General features: G+C 38.5%; 3 protein-coding genes across 3 annotated transcripts; all 3 read left to right on the top strand.

The window, feature by feature from the left end:
* The first annotated feature begins 15,518 nt into the window (after nt 1-15,518).
* LOC149175642 (uncharacterized) lies at nt 15,519-16,259 on the top strand. The gene has a single exon (XM_089421192.1). The coding sequence runs from the start codon at nt 15,519-15,521 to the stop codon at nt 16,257-16,259; it is 741 nt and encodes a 246-aa protein (XP_089277318.1).
* A 2,492-nt stretch (nt 16,260-18,751) lies between these two features.
* LOC149175641 (uncharacterized) lies at nt 18,752-19,387 on the top strand. The gene has a single exon (XM_089421191.1). It carries the CDS (start codon nt 18,752-18,754, stop codon nt 19,385-19,387), a length of 636 nt encoding a protein of 211 aa, XP_089277317.1.
* A 543-nt stretch (nt 19,388-19,930) lies between these two features.
* Nucleotides 19,931-20,923, top strand: LOC149175640 (uncharacterized). The gene has a single exon (XM_089421189.1). The coding sequence runs from the start codon at nt 19,931-19,933 to the stop codon at nt 20,921-20,923; it is 993 nt and encodes a 330-aa protein (XP_089277315.1).
* Nucleotides 20,924-21,779: the final 856 nt, after the last annotated feature.

The raw sequence follows: 21,779 nt of genomic DNA, 5'->3' as shown, positions 1-21,779 counted from the left end.
TGCGTATCAATGGTAATGGACAACGTCCAACACAGGCAACATTATACCATTCAAAAATGTAGATATAATGGCATTCAACAGTGTATGGGAGGAGGCGAGGACTCGTATGGCAGTATTGAATGGAATGGTATTAACACTGACCATCGGTTGTATTGTTTAACACAATTGGGAGTATATAAACTGCAGAGTTGACAACATATGAAGAAAATAGATTTCGATACAGTATTTAGAAGGTTCAACAGAATAAAATGACGCGTAATGATGGCGTGACTGTGAGTCTTTGAGCGTAGACAAAGGAGCAGTGTGCAAAGAACATAGTGGCTCATATAATAGTCTCAATGCAAAATTTTCCACAGCAGGAGCAGGTATCCAGCAGCGACAGGAGCAGGTATGTCACACCAGTGGAAGTGTTAGTGTGAGGTATGTCAGAATTTTTCTATTTTGGGAATTGTGCGCAGGGAATGCAGCTAAAATATGGCTAATAAAACATTCATGAAATGCAGAACTGACCTGCACAGAAAGGCCATAAAACAAATGGCTCAAAGTAATTATGAAGGGCAGGAATAGGCCTACTCTGATACCATGTTAAACGCACACATGGCAGGAATAGGCCTGCTCTGATACCATGTTAAACACACACATGGAAGAAAGAGTATGAAAGATAAAACATGAGAGTACATTTATTATTAACAAAACATAAACATTTATAGTACATGGTGTGACCATTGGGTTCCACATCCCAAGATCTCTTGGACTTCCTTTCTCTATTCAGCTTCCACACTAACCCTTAGAGGATTTGGTGTCCAACATTTAAGAAGAAAGTATTATAGTGGGGTCAACAATATATGAGCCAAAAGAATTTCCATCACGACTAAAAATCTTTGGCAATGATGTAAGTAAGTTATCGAGAAAAGGAAATGGAAATTAATCCATAAAATTCACTTCCTATTTTTTATACTAGTCTATAAGAAGTTGTAAAGAGATCAGCCACAAAAGAATTGAAATACCATTCTATCTTAGACCTATCTGTGTGTAGTCTCCATTTAAAAACAAAACCACATTTTCCGGATGAAATCACACATGCCAAGAAAAACCATGGCTTAGTATGGAATGAAGACTTAGTGTGTATGGATTGGTATTGTGTAAGAAGTATGAGGCTGAAATTTCATTAGTGTAATGATTGAGTTCATCATACTAATCTTGATTATGAAATTATCCATGCTAATTAGAACTCAATGTAAGTTATCCCCAACAAGTCATTTTTAACTATGAATGTAGGTGCATAACTAATGCACAAACATTAAAGAGTTAAAATATGTTTTATGAAGACCTTATTAATGGTTAAGAATGAAATTTTTGTGGTTTCTTTTATCTAATTTGTGATCTTGTTAAGTGTTGATTATGGGTTATTTTTTTTGAAAATGAGATAACTGTTTGATTTAATTATTCATACTGTTGACTAGGTTGAGGTATGTCATGCCTAATAAAAAATGGGTTCAAAAGACTTGTAGGTGTGAATGGTTATGGAAACCATTTTAGGGAAAGTTGAAAGATGTACTTGTTATGTTATGTATGAGGGTAGAATGTATATTAACTTATATCTGTAAGGTAAGTAATTATTTGTGTATATAATGAAGAATTGATTTTGATGAAATCTCATGGACATGATTAAGAAGGGTTGATTATGCATACTTTGAATTTAGTGGAATGAATGTTCGTAACAAGAATTTGTTTGAGATTTAAATGCATTATTTTCCTTAGATTACAAATGAAGAAAAGAATATTGGTATAGTGTACACCATTAGGTGGTTTAGAATGTTTGTAATAGCTTATCTTGATATATGTAGTCAAATGTGGACTAGGTATTTATACTCTAGTATTGTAATTCTTTTTGTATGTGCTTGATTGAGGTAGGGTTAAATTGATTTTTAAATCCTTGAAAATGTAGAAAGAGATTATTGTAATAAGTTGATATATATTTTTTTGTTTGCTTATGACAAATGAAGTCTAGCATATTTAAAGAAGATTTCATATTGTTGTGCCTAGGAAATTCATAATAGTCTCCTTAATGAATTTAAGGATTGCATATTGATTGAATTGTATTTAACTAAATTAATTAGAGAAATTATGAGGATTGAACTCATGAACTTCTCAAACCTATTTTTAGTTAGCTGATGGATTTAAAATTCATGTTGTTTATGAACATGATGAATTACTTTCTTGAAATTTGATTAGCACGTAATTATTAAGAGAATAACATGTTATAGATAAACATTGTCTATGATTAGATTTTATTTATTTATTTCTATTTTAGCTGAAAGCATAATGTATGAGGTTAATGAAAAGTTTATTTGAGTTCTTATTTTACAATAATATGTGCTCGTGATATTTTTGAGGGGGGAGGAGGAAAATGCAGGGAACTAGGGTTTGCAGCAGGATTTTAGTGTTGGGCACCATGGAGGCATGAGAAGGGGGGAGCTCCACTCCCTCCTATAGTCATGTTGTATCAAACCGCTTCAAGAAGCCCATGGAAGCGGAAACCGGGGGTACAGAAAGAGGAAAACAGGAAAACAGTAGGGCACAAAGGCAGGCAGAAATGTAGGAGGAAGTCAGAAGAGAGAAGCGTACAGGAGTAGACAGTCAGAAAGCTGACCCCAATAGTCGGAAAAGACTATGTAAACCTAAGGCATCCATCACACCCGAAGTGGTGTTAAGTGATCCAGCATTACAGGGGCACAGGGAGCATATGGCAACTTATGCAGTGATATGTAAATTCATGGGGTTTTGGCCAACGGAGAAGGCCCTACACACATGGATAAAGAACCATTGGAAACCTAAGGGAGAAAAAGATCTACACCTTGGATCCAAAGTTTTCTTCACAGTTGTGTTTACGAACCTAGTGGATAAAGACAAGGTGTTTGAAGTAGGTCCTTACTTCTATGCGGCTGTAGGACTCTATATGAGGCCATGGGTAATGAAGTTTGTTCCAGAGTGAGAAACATTTACATCGGTGCCAGTATGGGTAAGAAAATATTCCCTACCTCTAGATTACTGGCTGCCATAATCATTAAAAGCCATAGGTAATAAACTAGGGCATTTTTTAAAAATATCAGAGGCCACTCTGCGTAGAAAATATACTTCCTTTGCCAGAATATGTGTGGAAATGGACATTTCTGGGGCTTTTCCATATGAAATAATTCTAGAATTATATGATGAAGAATGGGTATAGGCAATGGACTATGAGCATGTACCTTCAGATGTCGAAAATGCCATGAACACGAGCACCTCTTCAGAGACTACCCTTTAATTAAAAGGGAGAGTAGTATCAAAGCAACCTCAGGTAAAGAGACTGAAAGAATTACCAAGGTGGGAGGCAGAGGAAAAGGAGGGAGAAAAATCCAAAAAAAAATCTATGAGGAAAAACAACCTAGTCATAATAGGTTCAAGATATTAGAAGCAGAAGAGGGGGATGAAAAAACAAATAAAGTAATGAAGAACAATCCTGTAGAGCAGGAAAAGGATGACAGCATGGAGGATAGACTTGATAAAAGACAGCAAAAGGAGGATCAGCCCAACACTATGGAACTTGATAGGGACTAAGAGATGACCCCAAGTGAAGTGCGAAAGGAGGAGCATGAACTGCAAGACATATTGGAAAGGGAGCATCTCGATCTAGAAAAGTTCCTGGAGGAAGGAACCACCAAAGGAGTGGATTCACTACCTCAAGATGAATTTAACAAAGTACAACATCTCCTCCTCTGTAGAACACAGGTAAAGGGTATTGGGGTCAAAAGAAACTATGATAGTCAGGATAATGGAGGGGTTAAAACTATGGAGGCAACAGGGGGACAAGCTCCCAAGAAACCAGGAAGGAAAAGAGGAAGAAAAAAACAGAATGAGCTGCTGATTGAATGTGGAAAACTCATGATCAACTCAGGTAAGATGAAAGACCTAACTAGTTACTCATTTACAAATCTTTCTTAATGAAGCTTACAACATGGAATATTAGGGGTCTAGGAAGTAAAAGGAAACAACAAAATTTTAGCAATAGAATGAAGGAAGAAAAACTAGATTTGGTATTTATCCAGGAAACAAAATGTTCTGTAGACAAAATAAGAGAGATATATAGCAAGTAGCTTAATATCAAGTATGAATATCTGGAAATTAAAGTAGACAACACAGCAAGAGGAATCCTTACACTGTGGAACCCTCAGAAACTTGGAATCCTAGATGTTGAAGCATCCAGGAACTACCTATCAGTGATCATCCAACCTTTGGGGGACAAGGAAGTTTATCTGATCACAAATGTCTATGGTCCACAAAAACTTGAAGATAAATTCAAGCTTCTAACCTCTCTGGAGGAGCTAAGAGAAAGACATCCGAGCATCCCATGGATTCTAGGAGGGGATTTTAATATGATCAAATCTCTCTCAAAAAAAAAAAAAAATAAATAAATAAAGTGGGACTAGATCTCTAGGCAGAGATTCCATAGCTTTTCATAACTTTATTACCAACATGAGGTTACTAGATACAAAAACCCATAATGGAATCTTCACCTGGGATAATAAAAGGGGAGGGGCTCCTCAAGTGGCCTCTAAACTTGATATATTCATTATCTCTAAGGACCTTATCCTCTCAAGCCTTGACTTGTTAGCTATGATCCCCCCTTTTGGAGGCTCAGATCACTGGCCTATTCAATTAGAAGCATCCTTTATAGGAACGCCAAGAAATAGACCTTTCAGGTTTGAAAACATTTGGCTTACCCATCCTGACTTCAACAACAATATTGGAAAATGGTGGACAAAAGATTTGAATGTTCAGGGTACTAAAATGTTCCTTCTGCAGCAGAGGCTGAAACACATGAAACACAAGCTTAAATATTGGAATAAGAATGAGTTTGGCAATACCTTTGAATCCAAAAAAGTAGTTGAGGGGAAGCTCCAGGAAATTAACCAGGAGCTCATCTCAAAGGGATTCACCGAGGAGGATAAGAAACAAGCTGACTCACTTCAATAGGACTAGGAAGGCTTATGTAGGCAAGAGGAAATCTTCTGGAAGCAGAAATCGAGAGTTTAATGGTTAAAGGAAGGAGATAGGAATACAACGTTTTTCACAAGTCCACCATGGATCATCGGTCTCATGATAGGATTTTAAAAATGAAAGATACGCAAGTAAATCAGCTCAATACCCACAAAGAAATAGAATCTGCTCTGGTTCAACATTTCCAAGGCATAGTAGAGGATCCTCTCATTGACAGATCACAATTCATCAATGATTTCACTAAGCACATTCCTAAGATTGTGACAAGAGAAGATAATTATAATCTTAACAGGCCAGTGAATGAACAGGAGGTTAGCGAAGTCATTAAAGAGATCCAAAATGGGAAAGCTCCAAGCTTGGATGGTTCCAATGTTGACTTCTTCAAAGCATGATGGAACATAGTCAAGCAAGATATTATGGAGGTGGTGGAAGACTCAAGGTAAAACAAAATTGTTTTGAAGGGGCTCAACACCTCTTTCATATCCTTGATTCCAAAGCAGGAGAATGCTATGACACCAGATAGATTTAGACCCATAGCATTATGTAATGTGGTGTACAAAATTATTTCCAAAATAATTGCAAACAGTCTTAAGCCCCTTCTTCCAACTCTAGTGTATGAGGAGCAAACTGGATATGTGGAAGGTAAAAAAATTCTAAACAATATCATTCAAGCTCACGAAGTGGTCCACTCACTGAAGAGCAATAAGCAGACAGGTATGATCATACAACTTGATCTAGAAAAGGCTTATGACAGGCTTAGTTGGGCATACATCAAGGAAGTTCTAAAAGCATATGGCTTAGACCATAACTGGATAAGATGGGTAATGACCCTTGTTACCACCTCAAGTTTTTCAATACTGTTGAATGGCTCACCATCCAAAACCTTTAAGCCTACAAGAGGACTAATACAAGGAGATCTGCTCTCACCCTTCCTCTTTATTCTCATGATGGAAGGGTTGGGTAATGTGATCAAAGCTGCCAAAGTAGAAGGCAAAATTTAGGGGCTCAAACTCACCCTAAATGGGGATGCTTTGACTTATCAACAATTTGTGGACAACACCATGCAGTAGGGTACACCTACGGTCAAAGAAGCTCATGCCTTCAAACAAATTCTAAAAGACTTTGCTATGGCTGCAGGTGCTAAGGTAAGCCTTACCAAATCAAAGATTTTTTTTTTTAATACTGATATTTCTATATAGAGAAACCTCAACAGAATTCTAGGTTTTCAAAGAGAAATGCTACCCTCCAAATATTTGGGAGTTCCTCTAACAGACAAACCTCTAAGCAAGATACTTTGGGAGCCTATTATTAATAAACTCCAAGATAGAATCCGGAAATGGACAATCAGGTCTTTGAATTTGGTAGGAATATTAGTTCTTACAAAAGCCATCCTACAAACTATTCCTATTTTCATGTTTTCAGCACTCCCAGCTTCTAAAGAATTTATGCAACAGATTAGAAATATTCAAAGAGATTTTATTTGGGGCAAAGGGGAAGAGAAAAAGAAATGGGCTTTGGTAGCCTGGGAAAATATTTGTAAGCCTAAGACACATGGATGTTTGGGACTTGATGACCCTAAAACCCTAAACAAAGTTTTGGGGGGAAAAAATATGGTGGAGATGGCTAAAGGAATCAAATGCCCCTTTGGCAAAGGTATGGAAACATAAATATGAAAACAATTGGCAAGACAGGGAGCACATCAAAATGTCTGGAATCATCAAAGGCTCCCACATCTGGAACAAAAGCTATTGTTCAAAAACATAGTTTCTGGGAAATCAGAGATGGAAACCTTGCTTGGTTTTGGGAAGACAATTGGCAACAGGAACCAAAACTGTTGAGAGAAGATTTTAACAATCTTAAGAAGGATACCGATGACAAAGGGTTACATAGGTAAATGAATTCTAGGAGCAGGATAGAAACGAAGGAAAATGGAGAGTATGGAAGAACCTAATTTACAGTGAGGACTCGCCGTGGAAGGCCCAGGCAGAAGCTCTCACAGTCATCTTGGAACAGAGAAAGATTTTGATTTCAACATCTTCAGACCAACTGAGATGGGGAAAAAACAATGAAGGTAACTTTAACCTTAAAGAGGCCAAGGGAATAGCCCTTGGGCTTGACTTTCCAAACCCTAACACGGTATGGAAGGACCTATGGTAGAATCAAAACTGGATGAAAATCAAAATGTTCATGTGGTTGGTGCAACATAAAAAGATTCTAACATGGGAAAACTTGAGGAAGAGAGGTGTAATTGGTCCATTAAGATGCCAGCTTTGCAAATTGCAAGAAGAAACTATGGAACACCTTCTCAACCTCTACACATTCACCTCCACCTTGTGGAATTGGGTGGCTTCAATCATCAAACATTATGACAGGGACATTGGCAACATCAACAACACTTTGAGGAATTAGAGGAGAAATTTCTCTGCAAATGAAATAATCATCAAAGCTCTGGAGCTAATTCCTAGCTTTCTAATTTGGGATGTCTGGAAAGAATGCAACAATAGAATCTTCAAGAACAAGATTGGGTTTGCCCAGAGCATTATGGGTCAGATCATAGGACAACTCAAAGGGACTGTAGGAAGTCTTATAAACCCCCCCCCCCCGAGAACCAACCTCATGATCAGGATATGCAGATACTTCTACATTTGGGCCTTCAGGGGCTCTTCCCTAAGTCATATAACAGCTAAAGATTTCTAGCAATCTCCCCCCCATGGTTTTATGAAGTGCAATATAGATGGGGCCTCAAAAGGAAACCCTGGCATTGTTGGTTATGGAGGTGTAATTAGAGATGACAAGGGTTTAATAAAAGCCATTTTTCATAGTCATTTGGGTAAAGCCACTAATAATATGGCAAAGCTCATGGCCCTTGAGAAATTCCTAGAAATCTTAAGGGACTCTAACTTACATAATACCATAATTGAAGTTGATTCTGAACTGATAATCAATTCAGTCAAGAAAATATGCAATGGCTCAGTGCCAGACAAAGTATCGAAACACTGGAGATTACTGCAAGTCTATCAACTTATTCAATCCCACCTATGCACCATGAGAACCCTTAGTTTCCTTCATGTGCAAAGAACAACCAACAGGTTAGCGGATATTATGGCTAATGAAGGCATTCTCTATACCAATAACAATGAAATATATGAATGGTCAGAGACTCCACAAGGTCGATTGCAGGATGAATGCCATAAACAAGCAACCTTAGACAAGGAAATAAGCAGGATGAGGTATGAGCAGGGCATTCTTCAAGAACATAGGACTTTTGGTCAACATGAGGAAGATGTATGAGCAGGAGGTCAAGGATGGATCTAGATTTTTACTCTGGTTATCGGGCAGGAATTTGGACATGAATCTCTACATTCCTAAGTTTCTTGGGCCGAAAACTAATTATAGAACAAGTCTTCAAAGGTATCATAAAAACATTGAATGTAGCCTTTTAATGTTTGGTGTCGCGATCTTCATTAAAGAGTGGGCAGGTCATCACAGAAATACAATGTACTTCGCGCGGCAAATTGCTAGAGGGTTAACCTTCCAAGCAGACTCGAAATGCGATTACACGATGTCTCTATCAAGCTTCGAGTCCGTAGGCGCAGTTAAGTTCCACGCTAGTTGGAAAGGCTTTATGGAATCGCATGCATCTGGTGCATTTCGGGTGGCTAAACTGACCAGAGGTTATCTCCCCATTCAGACCCGAAATGGTTTCTAGTGGTAGTTCACTTTTCTTTTCGGGTCTGTTTTTGTTGTTAATATGTGAGCTTGATGGAAACCCAAACTAACACCTGGACCATTAGATCTTCGAGGCTTGATTGAATGGTCATGTTGTTTGGTGGGTCTTCGGTGATAACGTGGACCAAGGCTTTGTGGACCGAGTCTTGGTTTATGGACAGAGGCTTTGTGGACCGAATCTATGGGGCCTGTGTCTTGGTTTATGGATAGAGGCTTTGTGGACTAAATCTATGGGGCCCGAGTCTTGGTTTGTGGACCGAGGCTTTGTGAGGCTTGGCTTTTTCTTGGGCAACTGATCCTCATTTTGTACATTATGTAACTTTTATTTTATTTGGAATAGAAGGACTTACTTTAGCACAAAAAAAAAAGATATTTTTGAGGGAAAATATGAAGAAGAGTGAGATCACATTTTTTATGAATTGGAATTGTTACATGATTTAGAAACCTAATATGATTCTATTGTATCTGGAATGGAAGAAATTGTTGGATTTAGGAATTTTCCCTGGGTTGTATAGTTGTATGAGTAGTGAGTAACCCTACAAAAAGGTTGTAATATTTTGAGAGGGTACTAATTCATATTTATAAACAAAAAAACAAAGACAGAAATAAAATAAAAAAGAAATGAAGCTTAGCTTTGAGCTAGAAATGTCATTTTGATAGTGTAAATCTTACTTAAAATCAACATGATTATTCATAGTTGGAGAAATGTATGGTTTTCATAGCTTTGTTTAAGGTTTTCTTTATTTTTTATATATATGTGTGTATTAATGTTAAGAAATAAGGTCAAAAACCAAATGAATTACCTAGCTATTGAATAGAAAGCATGAGTAATTGAGAAATGGGTGTTGATATAATGTTATACGTAATCTACTTTATGAGTTGTCTTCGATTGAAAGATTGCAAATTGATATGTTGGAATGAAATTCGTTAGTGGTACAAAGTAGGTGTTGACACTTTACCCTGAGAAGTTAAAATACTTGTGCTTTGAGCTTCAAATTGTTTTCATTCTTAGGATTAAACTTCTGGTAAAAATAGTAATTGGTTCAAAAGATTTGTGATTGCATCTATGTCTTGTGAAATGAAAAGGGTAAATTTAGAGTGAGAAAACATATGTCATTATTTATATCATGTTTGGTAACTAGATTGACATGCAATTGTATATGTAAGATTTTCTACCTCTTGGCACGCAATTGTATATGTAAGATTTGCTACCTCTTGGCATGCAAGTTTTATTATATTATAGGATGGACCATAAATGTTGTTATAAAACAAATGTGGGAGCTATTTATAGCTTGGAAAGCTCAATATACTATAGAACCCAAAAGATGACACATGAAGGATTAATGGGAACTACGAGAAGAAAAACATGCGGAATGTCAAGATATTATAGTAACTTAAGTAGATTTCATATCAATTACATACAATCTTATCTTGTTATGGTATTCTAAATTGTATGGTTGGTTTTGATATAGAAATATTTGGCATTTTACATATTGAAACACATCTAATATAGTATGGATATATTTCCTACTTGATTAAGAATGTTATGTTTTGGTTTCCATGGAGATGATTTCACTTTAGCAAAGCATTGAGTTATGAATTGACATGAAGAAAAAGATATCAAATACTTATACATAAGGATAAAACCTTTATGACAAGAGAATTAAAAAGAACCAAGTATCTTATAATTGTAGGAAAACTTAGGGCCAAGTTTAGCCCAAGAGGGGGAGTATGTAGTGTCCCTTATTAGTTAGTTAGTTTTGGTGACACATGGAGGGTGATTTTGATGGAGTGTATAAAGATTATATATGTCAGACTTATGTATATGCTTGTACACTATAGACCTAGTTTGGGTCACATGGTTTTTGCATGCTTATGATAATATCTATGGTTGTGTATTTTGGTTAAGTGCATATTATCGATGTTTCTCTTTTGGCATCCTATTTTGACTTGGGTGCATGACATGAATGATGGTCTATGATTGTGACACATGAACAAAAGCTACTATGTGGAGTAGTTAATTGACCATAATCTTGTTAATGATATATGAATTACATGATTATGTATGCTTAACTATGTATTTAGTATGAATTGGCAAGGAACTTAGTTACTTGTCGAGAAGGATGCTCAGATAATAAATGACCGTGGAGGTCCGGGGAAACAAGAACTTGCCAACAGATCATCAAATGCATATGAGCTCACAACCAGTACCTTGAGGAAAAGCATGGAGCTTGAAAGAATCATAGATGAGAATCTATGGAAAAGATTAGAGCATGGAATCCTAACTTTCTAAAAGATCAAGGTGTGGAGTCTTGATTCTACTAGGACACAGAGTCCTAGGTACAGGGCAAGGGTGTGAAGTCCTAACAAGTCCAGAGAGGTGCACAATAGGAGTGTGGAATTCCTATTCTCTGACTGAAAATAAACACCACTTAAGGGATTACATCAACCAGGTGAATTAATCTAAGTTAAACTTTCACTTGAATTAATTCCAATTTACCCACTTTAGAGGGTCATTTGAATAAAAATTATTTTAAAATATTAATTACCTATTTTTGAAAAATCAATAATAGAATTTTTTCTAAAAATGACACATGGGGGATGAATATTAGATAATTAAAGTAATTAAATAATTAAGAAAAAAATGAGAGGTTGCCACCTCAAGGAGGGTGGTGAATAATATGAATTATAATAAATTAAAAATAAGTTAATTTTTGCATGAAGGTGGTGAGGTGTCACTCCACTCAATGCTTATAAATATTGAAAGAATTTTCCCATGGAGGGGGATACCAGGAAGAGTAGGGAGATGCTGCCGAAATGACTACTAAATTCCTAAATTTAAAATCCCAATATTTTTGCCTGGTTGATGGAAACTTTGTGGTGTTAGAGGAAGATAAGATAGCTTCCTTAGTTTTCCCAATGATTGTCACTATTGTTGAGTTTGGTACTCTTCGTGAGCTCATAAGGCTCAAGGGTTCAAGGAAAAATGTTTCCCTTGGATATGGTTGGGTGGTAAAACTAACTACTATGTTGGAGTTTGATGGAAACTAAGTGGTGTTAGAGGAAGATAAGATAGCTTCCTTATTTTTCCCAATGATTCTCACTATTGTTGAGTTTGGTACTATTCGTGAGCTCATAAGGCTCAGGGATTCAAGGAAAAATGTTTCCCTTCGATATGGTTGGGTATGCTTGGGTGGTAAAACTGACTGGTATGTTGGAGTTGGCAAGTGGAACTACTAAACTTGGAGTTGCCAAGCGGAACTGTTGAACAAAGATGACTGAGTATCACGTAAAAATTCCAGTTTGTTATATTTTTCTTTAATTTGCCTTTCTTGGATGAAGATGTAGCTAGTTTACCTTTTAAATATTTCTTGTCATTCTAAAAAATCTTATGATTGTTTTTGTTTTAACTAATGGGTGAATAGTGGCTCCAATTAGTAATTATTTTATTTAAATGGGTTGTGAGCCGACAATATGGTAGTGTTAATTGTAGTCCCTACATCTTCTATCCATTACAAGTGTAGTGTTCTTATTTTCAGTTTGCAGCTCTCTTCTTTATTGTACATTTTTTCTTATGAAAGCATATATTGAAAACGAGTTATTATTTTGTTAATTTTTGTTGAGAAAGAAAGGAGAAGGATTACAATTTAAGCTTGTAGTTTACTTGTCCGAGTAAAAAAAAAGTAGAAGAAAAAAACAAAGCATGTCATATAAATTATAATTGGAAGAGATGATGTTCATATTCATATTCTCTCGCATCCTCCTTTGGTTAGTTGGTTTCCTTAAAGGTTATATGTTTATCTTTTATCTAATAATAGTGTTTCACAGAAGTCTTGTTTCAAAGTTTAGAAGCCATTGTTTTGAAGGCACCATGCTCATTGTTTCTTCTTATTTTCTTTTAAATATAACACTTATTTTTTGCATAAAAGAAAGTATTCTTAATGCTTATTGATTTTGCTGAAAAGAAAAACATATATCTCTACTTAATTACTTCTTTTCTTACCAATGTCAATGCGCTAATTTAGAGAGTTGTATCACTAAATGCAATGGTGGATACTGCTTTTAGTTTGATGGGTGTATATATTGGTGTGTTACATTTACCTTGGTTAATGTGTGATATACCTACTAGTTTGTGAGATAAATTAGTGTGGTAAACTTTGTAACTTTTACTAGAAAACGTAAATTAGTGTAGTAATCTTTGTAACTTTTACTAGAAAACGTTACGAGATAAATTAGTGTGGTAATCATCTGTAACTTTTACTATAAAAAGTTTATGATTCCTCCTTTTTCAATATATAGATTGAAGTTTTCATTATTGCCAAAAGTATTGGTTTATGAAAGAAGTTAACCTTGGTAATATTTTATAATGTTGGTAATCTTTTATAACCTTGGTAATCTTTATATGCATTCTTGGAAAATGAGACTTTATGATTTATCCATTTGCATTATGTAGTTTAAAGTTTTTATTTTTGTCAAAAATAGACAGTGATAATTTTTAAAAGAAGATAAACTTTGTAATATTTTGTACTACTAAACGTTTTATACTTTGGGATCTTTGGTTATTTTACCAATAGTTGATTTTGAAATGGGTTTTAAATCATTTATTATTATTTTAATGTTGCACTCTACATGACACCAAACCTAAGCTCACACGAGTATTTTTGTTTGGAAAATGTGAAAGAAAAATTTGTTTTGTTTGTTTGGACTCTCGTTGAAAATAATACTTTTGAGCCTTTCTGTAGGTTGGCAAGATATACTTTGATTCTGTTTCATGCAACATGAAATTGTAAATTAGTTCAAATATTACAAATTTTGGTAATTATGCCCTGTCACTTATGGACACCATACTTTGGTATCCTTCCCTGACAGGGATGTGGATGTTATTCCAATATTAAATTAGATTAATTTTACTAAGCTTGAGATTCAATGACATCTTCTTGTTTTTAATCCTTTTAAAGTAATATAAATATTACCATATTATTAAGTAATTGAAATTGAATGTGATTTATTAAGTATTGGAAATTGTATCTTACTTTTTAAAAACTGAAATGAGAATTATGTTGGATTTTTCCTTTAAAATACATACATATATATATATATATATATATATATATATATATATATATATATATATATATATATATATATACACTGTTGTAATATTTATGGTATTTATGAAAGATTCTTAGAGTAGATAAAGAGATTAATTTTAAGAGAATAAAGATAAAGTAGATAAAGACTCTAAGAGAATATTATATTTAAAATATAGGGTATTGTTGCAAAGAAAGATTCTTCAAATTAATGGATCAAATGTTAATATCTAAACTCTGTGTTACATGGAATGAATGTTTTTGGATATGATGAGTTCTTCTTCATTTTTGGAAGACTTATAATTTATGCAAGAATTAATGTTTTTAGTTTTCATGTTCTATGAAAGGCCAAAAGCATGATACAAAGTCTATATAGAGTATTGTTAACATATAGAAATAATATGGATCTATTTTCAATGCTTGTATGAAACGTGGATGGGTTTTATGTGTGAAGTCATATTTTATGATTTAAAATTAAGTTTTAATATCATAGTTGGATTTGAGACAATTTAATTATATTTTCAAGTATTTCTTAAAAATTTATATTATTTAATTGAAAACTTATATATATTAATTAGATATATAGGTGATCTTTTAATTTACAATTCCCTTGATTACACTACATGTGATGTTTGTTCCTTGCAAGAAAAGAAAAGATGTGTGGATAATGGGTTACTTATTTTTCCAAATTAAGCTATATGTGAGCATAATATAGGGAGATGAAGACAAAATCATGAAGTTATTAGTGTAACTCAAAAGGGTCTGGCTGGAGAAGGATGGAGTACGGACGAACTAGGGTTTGCAAGGGCTATGGTTAGGTCTTCCTGGACCCTGCAGACCGTGCATGAACCACCTTCCCGTCTCCGTTCCGCTCTCCGCTGTGACTGTTTACCCTAACCGCTCCGCCGTTTCACCTGCTGGTAACTTCATGGTGATCTGAGCCCGCATCACGACTAACGGCGTAACTGCGACGGAACATCCTCTACTGCTCGGGACGGCCTCACAACTGTCGTTTTCCCCCAGCTACTTTCCGTTTCGAGGTGTCTGCAGATCCTAGGTGCAGCTGGCAATGGAAGACATTGAAGCCGTCGATTACTCTGCGGACCCATTGGAAGGGGTCTCCATTTGGCGCACCCCCCTTGACGCATCTGGAGGTATGTACAGCTCGGATTATTCTGCTCCATTTCCGCCGTTTCCGTCCTCTGAACCGCATTCAGTTCCTCCTGTTATTCTCCCGGACGAACCGCCTTCCTGGCCCGCTCTTACCACTCCCCCGCACTCTCCGGCTAATCTAGGGTTTGTTTCGAGCGGTATCATCCCTAACCCTGGTTTTTTTCCCCTGGTTTCGAACTCTATCCCCCTTCATTACCACAACCCTTCCCTCCCAGGACCTTCCATTGGCATCCCTGTCTCTTTCGAGATCTCGCCTGGCTGTTTTACCGTTGTTCCTCCTCTCACTGGAGCACCTTCGTCTTCTGACCCTCTTGATCACCCCCTTCCGACTGGGCACCCGAATTTACAGTCGGAGAACCCAACTCTGCCTACTCATCCCCTTCGTCATCCCCCCCCAGGGGCCCTAAGCGGAAATATAAGTGTTTTAAGTCCAGGGAGGAGGACGTATTTCTCCGGTTAGAAGAAGACATTCGTTGGGGTGAGACCATGGATTTTGCGGACCGTGTCTTGGTCGGTCGCATCCGTGGCCGTAGTTACTCGGCTGCACGATTGAAGCAGTGGGCAGCGGATGTTTGGGGTCACCATCTGGTTGATATCCCATTTGTGCAGACCTTCGTGCGGGGATGGTTCGCACTCCGATTCGCGCGTGCAGACCATACTAACTGGGTACTCTCATCATACTGGCATTTTGACCATGCACCGGTGCTCCTGAAAAGATGGACTCCTCTCTTCGACCCTGAGACGGAGCAAATTGGCATTGGACCAGTATGGATTCGGCTACCTGGTCTACCACTCCAGTACTGGTCAGAGGACATCTTTAAGAGGATTGGGAATGCTATCGGTGTTTATATGGGATATGATAAATCCTATCTGCAGACTGGAATGATGGCATACGCCAGGATTCTCATTAATCTGGACACGAGAGGGGGCCTTCTGGAACACATTACGATCCAATGGAGGGATACTGAACGCAGGCAGATCATCGACTATGAAGGAGTCCCATATAGATGTCGCCGATGCCACAAGGTGGGCCACCTATACAAAGACTGCCCACTTCTCCAGAAATCTGGTACATTCGGCTCTGAAGATGCAGCTCCTCAGCCGCGGGACACCCAACCTAAGAACCAGCCTGATCAGAACACTGAGGCACCGGTACCCCCTCCGATCGTGGAAGAACCTGAGAAAGCTGGAACTGATGGAGATGCTGGGGTACCCTCTGATCCGTAGCCGGTCCCGTCTGATCCGCAGACGACCATTGGACATGAGGATCTGACGTTTTCGGGTAAGTCACCTTACTTTTCTCTGTCCAATCCTACTTCATGTATGACTTTGGGCATATCTTCTCATTTATCTGCACCTGCATCCGGCATTTCATTATATCCTTCTTCTCCACATGCGCCCCACCCCATACATAATCACTCGCATTCCTCTCTCTCTTGCACCATTCCACAGCCCTCACCGGTGGCTCCTCCATCCAGAATCTCTTTGTCGCTGGCCTCCCCCTCTCGTATCACATCTCCATCTCCGCCCCGCTACTCCCTCCGGCCCCGCTCTAAAGACCGAGGACCTGATGCTGTTGGATTTGATCTCAGTCAAACTCCATTTCATAAGGCCTCCAGGGGCAGACCCTCCCGTATATCCAAGGCTAGACACACTGCTGACTCTGAGGTCGCCCTGGGGCGACAGCAAACCATCATTCGGGCCCTTAGAGCAAGGAACGGCCCTGTTCCCATTCCCTAATGAAAATTTTGTCTTTCAACTGCCGGGGGTTTGCTAGTTCAACCAAAAAACTAGCCCTCAGGAGACTTCTCCTTACAGCACAGATGGACTTCGTTTTCCTTCAAGAGACTCTATGTCATGCTGACCCCCTCATTCGAACTCTCTCTGGCTGGCTTCCTTCCTGGACCTTCCATGCTTTGGATGCGTCTGGGAGATCAGGGGGTTTGGCAATTGGGGTCGATAATAAAGTTATGGAGATCAAGAACACTTTTGGAGGGAGAGGGTTTATTGGAATGGACATCTGCACTCATACAGCTGTTAATGACATCAGGATAATCAATGTATACGGTCCCTGTTCTGACCGAGCTAATTATTGGAGTAACCTTCTTACTTCGGAGCTGTTTCAGGCAGACAACATTATACTTGGAGGGGATCTTAACTTCTCTATTGGTTATAGTGAATCATGGGGACACTCTGCTCAAATCGACTCTCTTTCCGATACTATTTCCAGCTTACTGGAGGACCATCACTGGGTTGACATACCGTCTGCCAAGCTCCAATTCACATGGACCAATAACAGGAGTGGTGATCAGAGCCTTGCTAGGCGGCTAGATAGATTCCTCATTAAGGAAGCCCTAGTCAATGTACTTCCTAGAGTCCGGCAATGGGTTGGCACAGGGGGCATATCTGATCACCGTCCTATCTTCTTAGAAGCTGAAGATATTGCCCACAAGATTAAGAGCCCCTATAAGTTCAATGCAGCTTGGCTACAAGATCCCTCATTTATACAACTGGTGCATAACTATTGGCGTACAAATGCTATCAGAGATGATGAGGATATCTCAGAGGGATTCGTGAGGAAACTCAAGGAACTTAAGCAACTCACCAAGAATTGGGCTCACCACAAGCGAATTCAGGATAATTTAATTCTCAGGGAAGCTGAAAAGGTCATTGCTGAATTTGAGGAATCCTCTGATGGGACTTACCCCTCAGCGGCTTGTAAGGAGAATTACATTGCCCTGATTGCTAAGCGCTCTCAAATTCTGAAAGAAAGAGAAGAAGGATGGAGACTCAGAAGCAGAGCTATATGGCTCACTGAAGGAGATGCAAACACTAAATTTTATCATAAGTTTGCAAATGGGCGTAAAGTAATCAATACTATCTGGGAACTAAGGAATGCTCAAGGGGACTCTATCACTTCACAACGGAACCTAACCAGATTAGCCACCGAACATTTCAGAGGCATCTATAGAGCACCTGCACAGGCAAATATCATGGAAATTATGAGAGTGGCCGAACTTTTTCCCAGATACATCGAGCAGGAAGATGCAGATGAACTGCAGAAGGAAGTGACGATGGCAGAATTAGAAGCTACATTGAAATGGTTCAAGAAAGACAAGAGTCCTGGACCTGACGGATGGACCATAGAATTCTATCTTGCATTCTTTGATCTCATGGGCCAAGACCTCCTGAATGTAGTTGAAGATAGCAGAAAAAGAGGTCGCATTTCCTCTGCCATTAAATCTACCTTCATAGCTCTTATTCCCAAGTCAAACGCCCCTTGCACTTTCGATGACTTCCGGCCTATATCACTCTGCAATTGCCTTTACAAGATCATTGCTAAAACCATTGCCAACCGGCTCAAGCCTATACTTTCTCAGCACATCTCTGCAGAACAGTTTGCATTCCTTCACCATCGCCAGATCCATGAGGCCATAGCTTCCGCTCAAGAACTGCTGCATACCATGCATATCAAAAAATAGAAAGGTATGATCCTTAAGGTTGATCTTTCCAAAGCATTTGATCGTACCAATTGGCTTTATCTGAGGCTGCTTCTTACTCATCTGGGCTTCCCCTATGAGTTCATCAAATGGACCATGAGCTGCATCACAGATGTCTCTTACAGTGTACTTCTGAATGGGGAAGCCTCCTCCTTCTTTACTTCTGAGAGAGGACTTAGACAGGGTTGCCCTCTCTCCCCCCTGTTGTTTTTACTCATCATGGAAGGGCTGAGTAGAATACTTTCTTCTGCTCGTGATAGACAAATACTTACTGGAATCAAGATTACAGATCATCTCATCCTCACACACCTTCTTTTTGTTGACGATATCCTTATCTTTCTTAATGGAGGCATTGGAGACTCTACCACCCTCCATAACTCATTTCATCTTTTTCAACTTGCTACTGGAATGATGATCAATGTACAGAAATCCTCCATCACCTCATATGGATGCTCTGTCAATGAAATTGCTTTTGCAAATCAGCGATTTCCTTATAATAACCTGACTCTGGCAGATGGTATTAAATATCTTGGCTTCCGATTGAAGCCTAATGGTTACAGGATCGCTGACTGGTTGTGGCTGATTGCCAAAGTGGAAAAGAGATTACAAGTTTGGTATCACCGTTATCTTTCCCGTGCAGGCAGGCTCATTCTTATCAAGGCAGTGATTGAGGCCACTCCAGTTTACTGGATGGCCCTGACTTGGATACCGAAGGGTATTCTCAACAGATTACAGCATATTTGTAGCAGGTTTCTTTGGAAGGGTCACCAGTCGGGTAGGATATTTGCATGGGTGAAATGGGACACTATTGCAAGACCTAAGCACTGGGGGGGGATGGGGAATCAAGCGACTTGACCTCTTCTCTAGAGCTCTGGCTGCCAAACTTGGTTGGCAGCTACTCACCTCAGAAAGTCTATGGACCAAAGTTGCAAGCGCAAAATACATATGGCCTATGAATGTGATGGACTGGATATGTAGTGAACGAAGAGTGCATCATAACATATCTTCCATCTGGAAAGCTGTCATTGGTACCCTACCTTTACTCCGAGATAGTTTAACTTGGCGCATCAAGGCTGGAAATGCTGTTCGTATTGGCCTGGATCCCTGGGTTGGATGTGGAAATACTCACAGACTCTCTGCAGGCATCATCCAACACCTTAATGATAGGGGCATCACTCACATCATGCACATTGGGGATCAGGCCAACTCATCATTTCTTCATCAAGCTTGGACCAGTGCACAAGCACTTGACATTCCGGCGCAATGGCACGATGAATGGACTGTATTTACGGATGCACTATCACAGGCCCTATCAGACTTACAGATGGCCCCGACGAAATCATTTGGGCTTTTTCTAAACATGGATATTATACCCCGAAACTCGGCTATTTAAAGCTCATGGAGACTCACTTACCTCCCGTCATTCAGCCAACTTGGAGGTCATTATGGAAGCTCAAGTCTGCCCCGCGTTCTAGACTGCTCTTGTGGAATATCATCTTCGACAAAGTACCCACAGGCACCAATTTGATGAAGCGCTCCTTCCACGGCCCATTCCGGTGCCACCTCTGCCACCAGGACGAAGAAAGCACATTACATCTATTTCTGACCTGCAGGATTACTGTTCGCTTCTGGAATGACCTCATCTCTCATTTCTCGCATCTGAAACATTGGCATGGAAGCAGTATCATGGAAGCATGGGAAAACTGGAATACCGAACATTCGGGGAAAGCTATTAATTTACCGCCTCTTGCTTGCTGGGCTATCTGGATTGCCCGAAACCAGGCCATATTCAACCTGAAGGTCCCTCACTGGCATACTATCCTTCTTCATACCATTGCAGAGTATAACTTAATCCCGAATGAAGAACATACTGGTCCTATCCGCATAATGAGACAACTGGACATTGACAAATCAAAACCTTGGGGTTTTTTTGATGGTTCAGCTCAGGAGGTGGGGTGTGGGGGAGGAGCTATTCTTCACCTTAATGAATCACACAGCTATAAGATACAAATCAATCTTGGCAGAGGAACCAATAACTTCTCTGAACTATGCACTGCAAAACACCTCATTCATTTTGCCATTCTTAAAAACTGTAGACATCTCCAGTTATTTGGTGATTCCAAAATTGTATGCAATTGGCTGTCTGGTGCATCACATTGTCATGCATTTACATTAAGGCACATTCTTGATGAGGCAAAGAGGCTGATAACTTCTTTTGACTCATTTACTTGTCTTCATATCTACAGGGAACAAAACACTGATGCTGACCATCTTTCCAAAGAGGCAGCGCACAGGCAAGGAGACAATTGGCTGATTCAGGAGGTGAGAGAAGGGTCTTTCTACCAGTATTACCATAGGCCCTTTGATGACCAGATGGAAATCGGGCGCTAAGGCCCATTTACAGTTTCATAATTTTGTAATTTTGCTGTAAATATTTATAGATCTATATGGCTCTCTGCGAAGAGCATCAGACACAAATTTTGTTATACTTTACAGTATCTTTTTTGGACAGCTCCCTGCGTGGAGAATGATGTTTATTTTTGATTAAACAGTTTACAGACAGAACTCGATAGGCACTGCTGCCTCTTCTTGAATGCTTCGGCATGTGCAAAATGTAATTTCTCAACTTAATAGAAATTACGACTTTTTCCCAGGGGAAAAAAAATTAGATATATATATATGGTGTAATTATGAATATATATACAAATTAATCATAAAAGAGAAAAAAAAAATCCCCTATTTTGGGTAACTTAAGTTATAGACCTAGTTGGCTGTCGAGGGATCTTACAGTGTCACAGCTAGTGGGGACTATGAGGGTTTGGACCTCGTCAAGAGGGATATGGGATAACATTAATAATATTTAAGGATATTGCAAAATTATGGTTCTCCTGTTTCAAAAGCATTTATCATAATTTTGAAGGAGAAAATGTGGCAAAGATAATTAAGCTAGCCTCATTCTTCCCAAGGTTTGTTGATGAAGATGTTAATGAGGATCTAATGTATAAAATAACCGAGGTTAAGTTAAAATTAATACCAAAATGATTTCAAAAGGATAAAATCTCAAGCCAAGCTAAATTTTTTATTGACTTTTACCAAAGTTTTTGTGATCTTCTAGAGGAGGATTTGTTAAAAGTCATAGAATAATCTGCATTGTTAGGACAAGTCGTTGGATCCATTAACTCTACCTTCATAGCTCTAATTTCCAAATATCCTAAATAATTTTAGGTGTTCACATTCATCTCTCTTT

The sequence above is a fragment of the Pinus tabuliformis genome, chromosome 4_1 (assembly GCF_031772625.1).
Source record: "Pinus tabuliformis cultivar Carrire ecotype Pingquan chromosome 4_1, CPIR1, whole genome shotgun sequence".
Classification (NCBI taxonomy): domain Eukaryota; kingdom Viridiplantae; phylum Streptophyta; class Pinopsida; order Pinales; family Pinaceae; genus Pinus; species Pinus tabuliformis.
The sequence above is the reverse complement of the archived record's forward strand: the minus strand, read 5'-3'. Positions and strand labels throughout refer to the sequence as shown.

Excerpts from the sequence above, each read along its gene's own strand:
- LOC149175642 (XM_089421192.1), top strand. The coding sequence starts at position 15,519 with ATGGATTTTGCGGACCGTGTCTTGGTCGGTCGCATCCGTGGCCGTAGT.
- LOC149175641 (XM_089421191.1), top strand. The coding sequence starts at position 18,752 with ATGGAAGGGCTGAGTAGAATACTTTCTTCTGCTCGTGATAGACAAATA.
- LOC149175640 (XM_089421189.1), top strand. The coding sequence starts at position 19,931 with ATGGAGACTCACTTACCTCCCGTCATTCAGCCAACTTGGAGGTCATTA.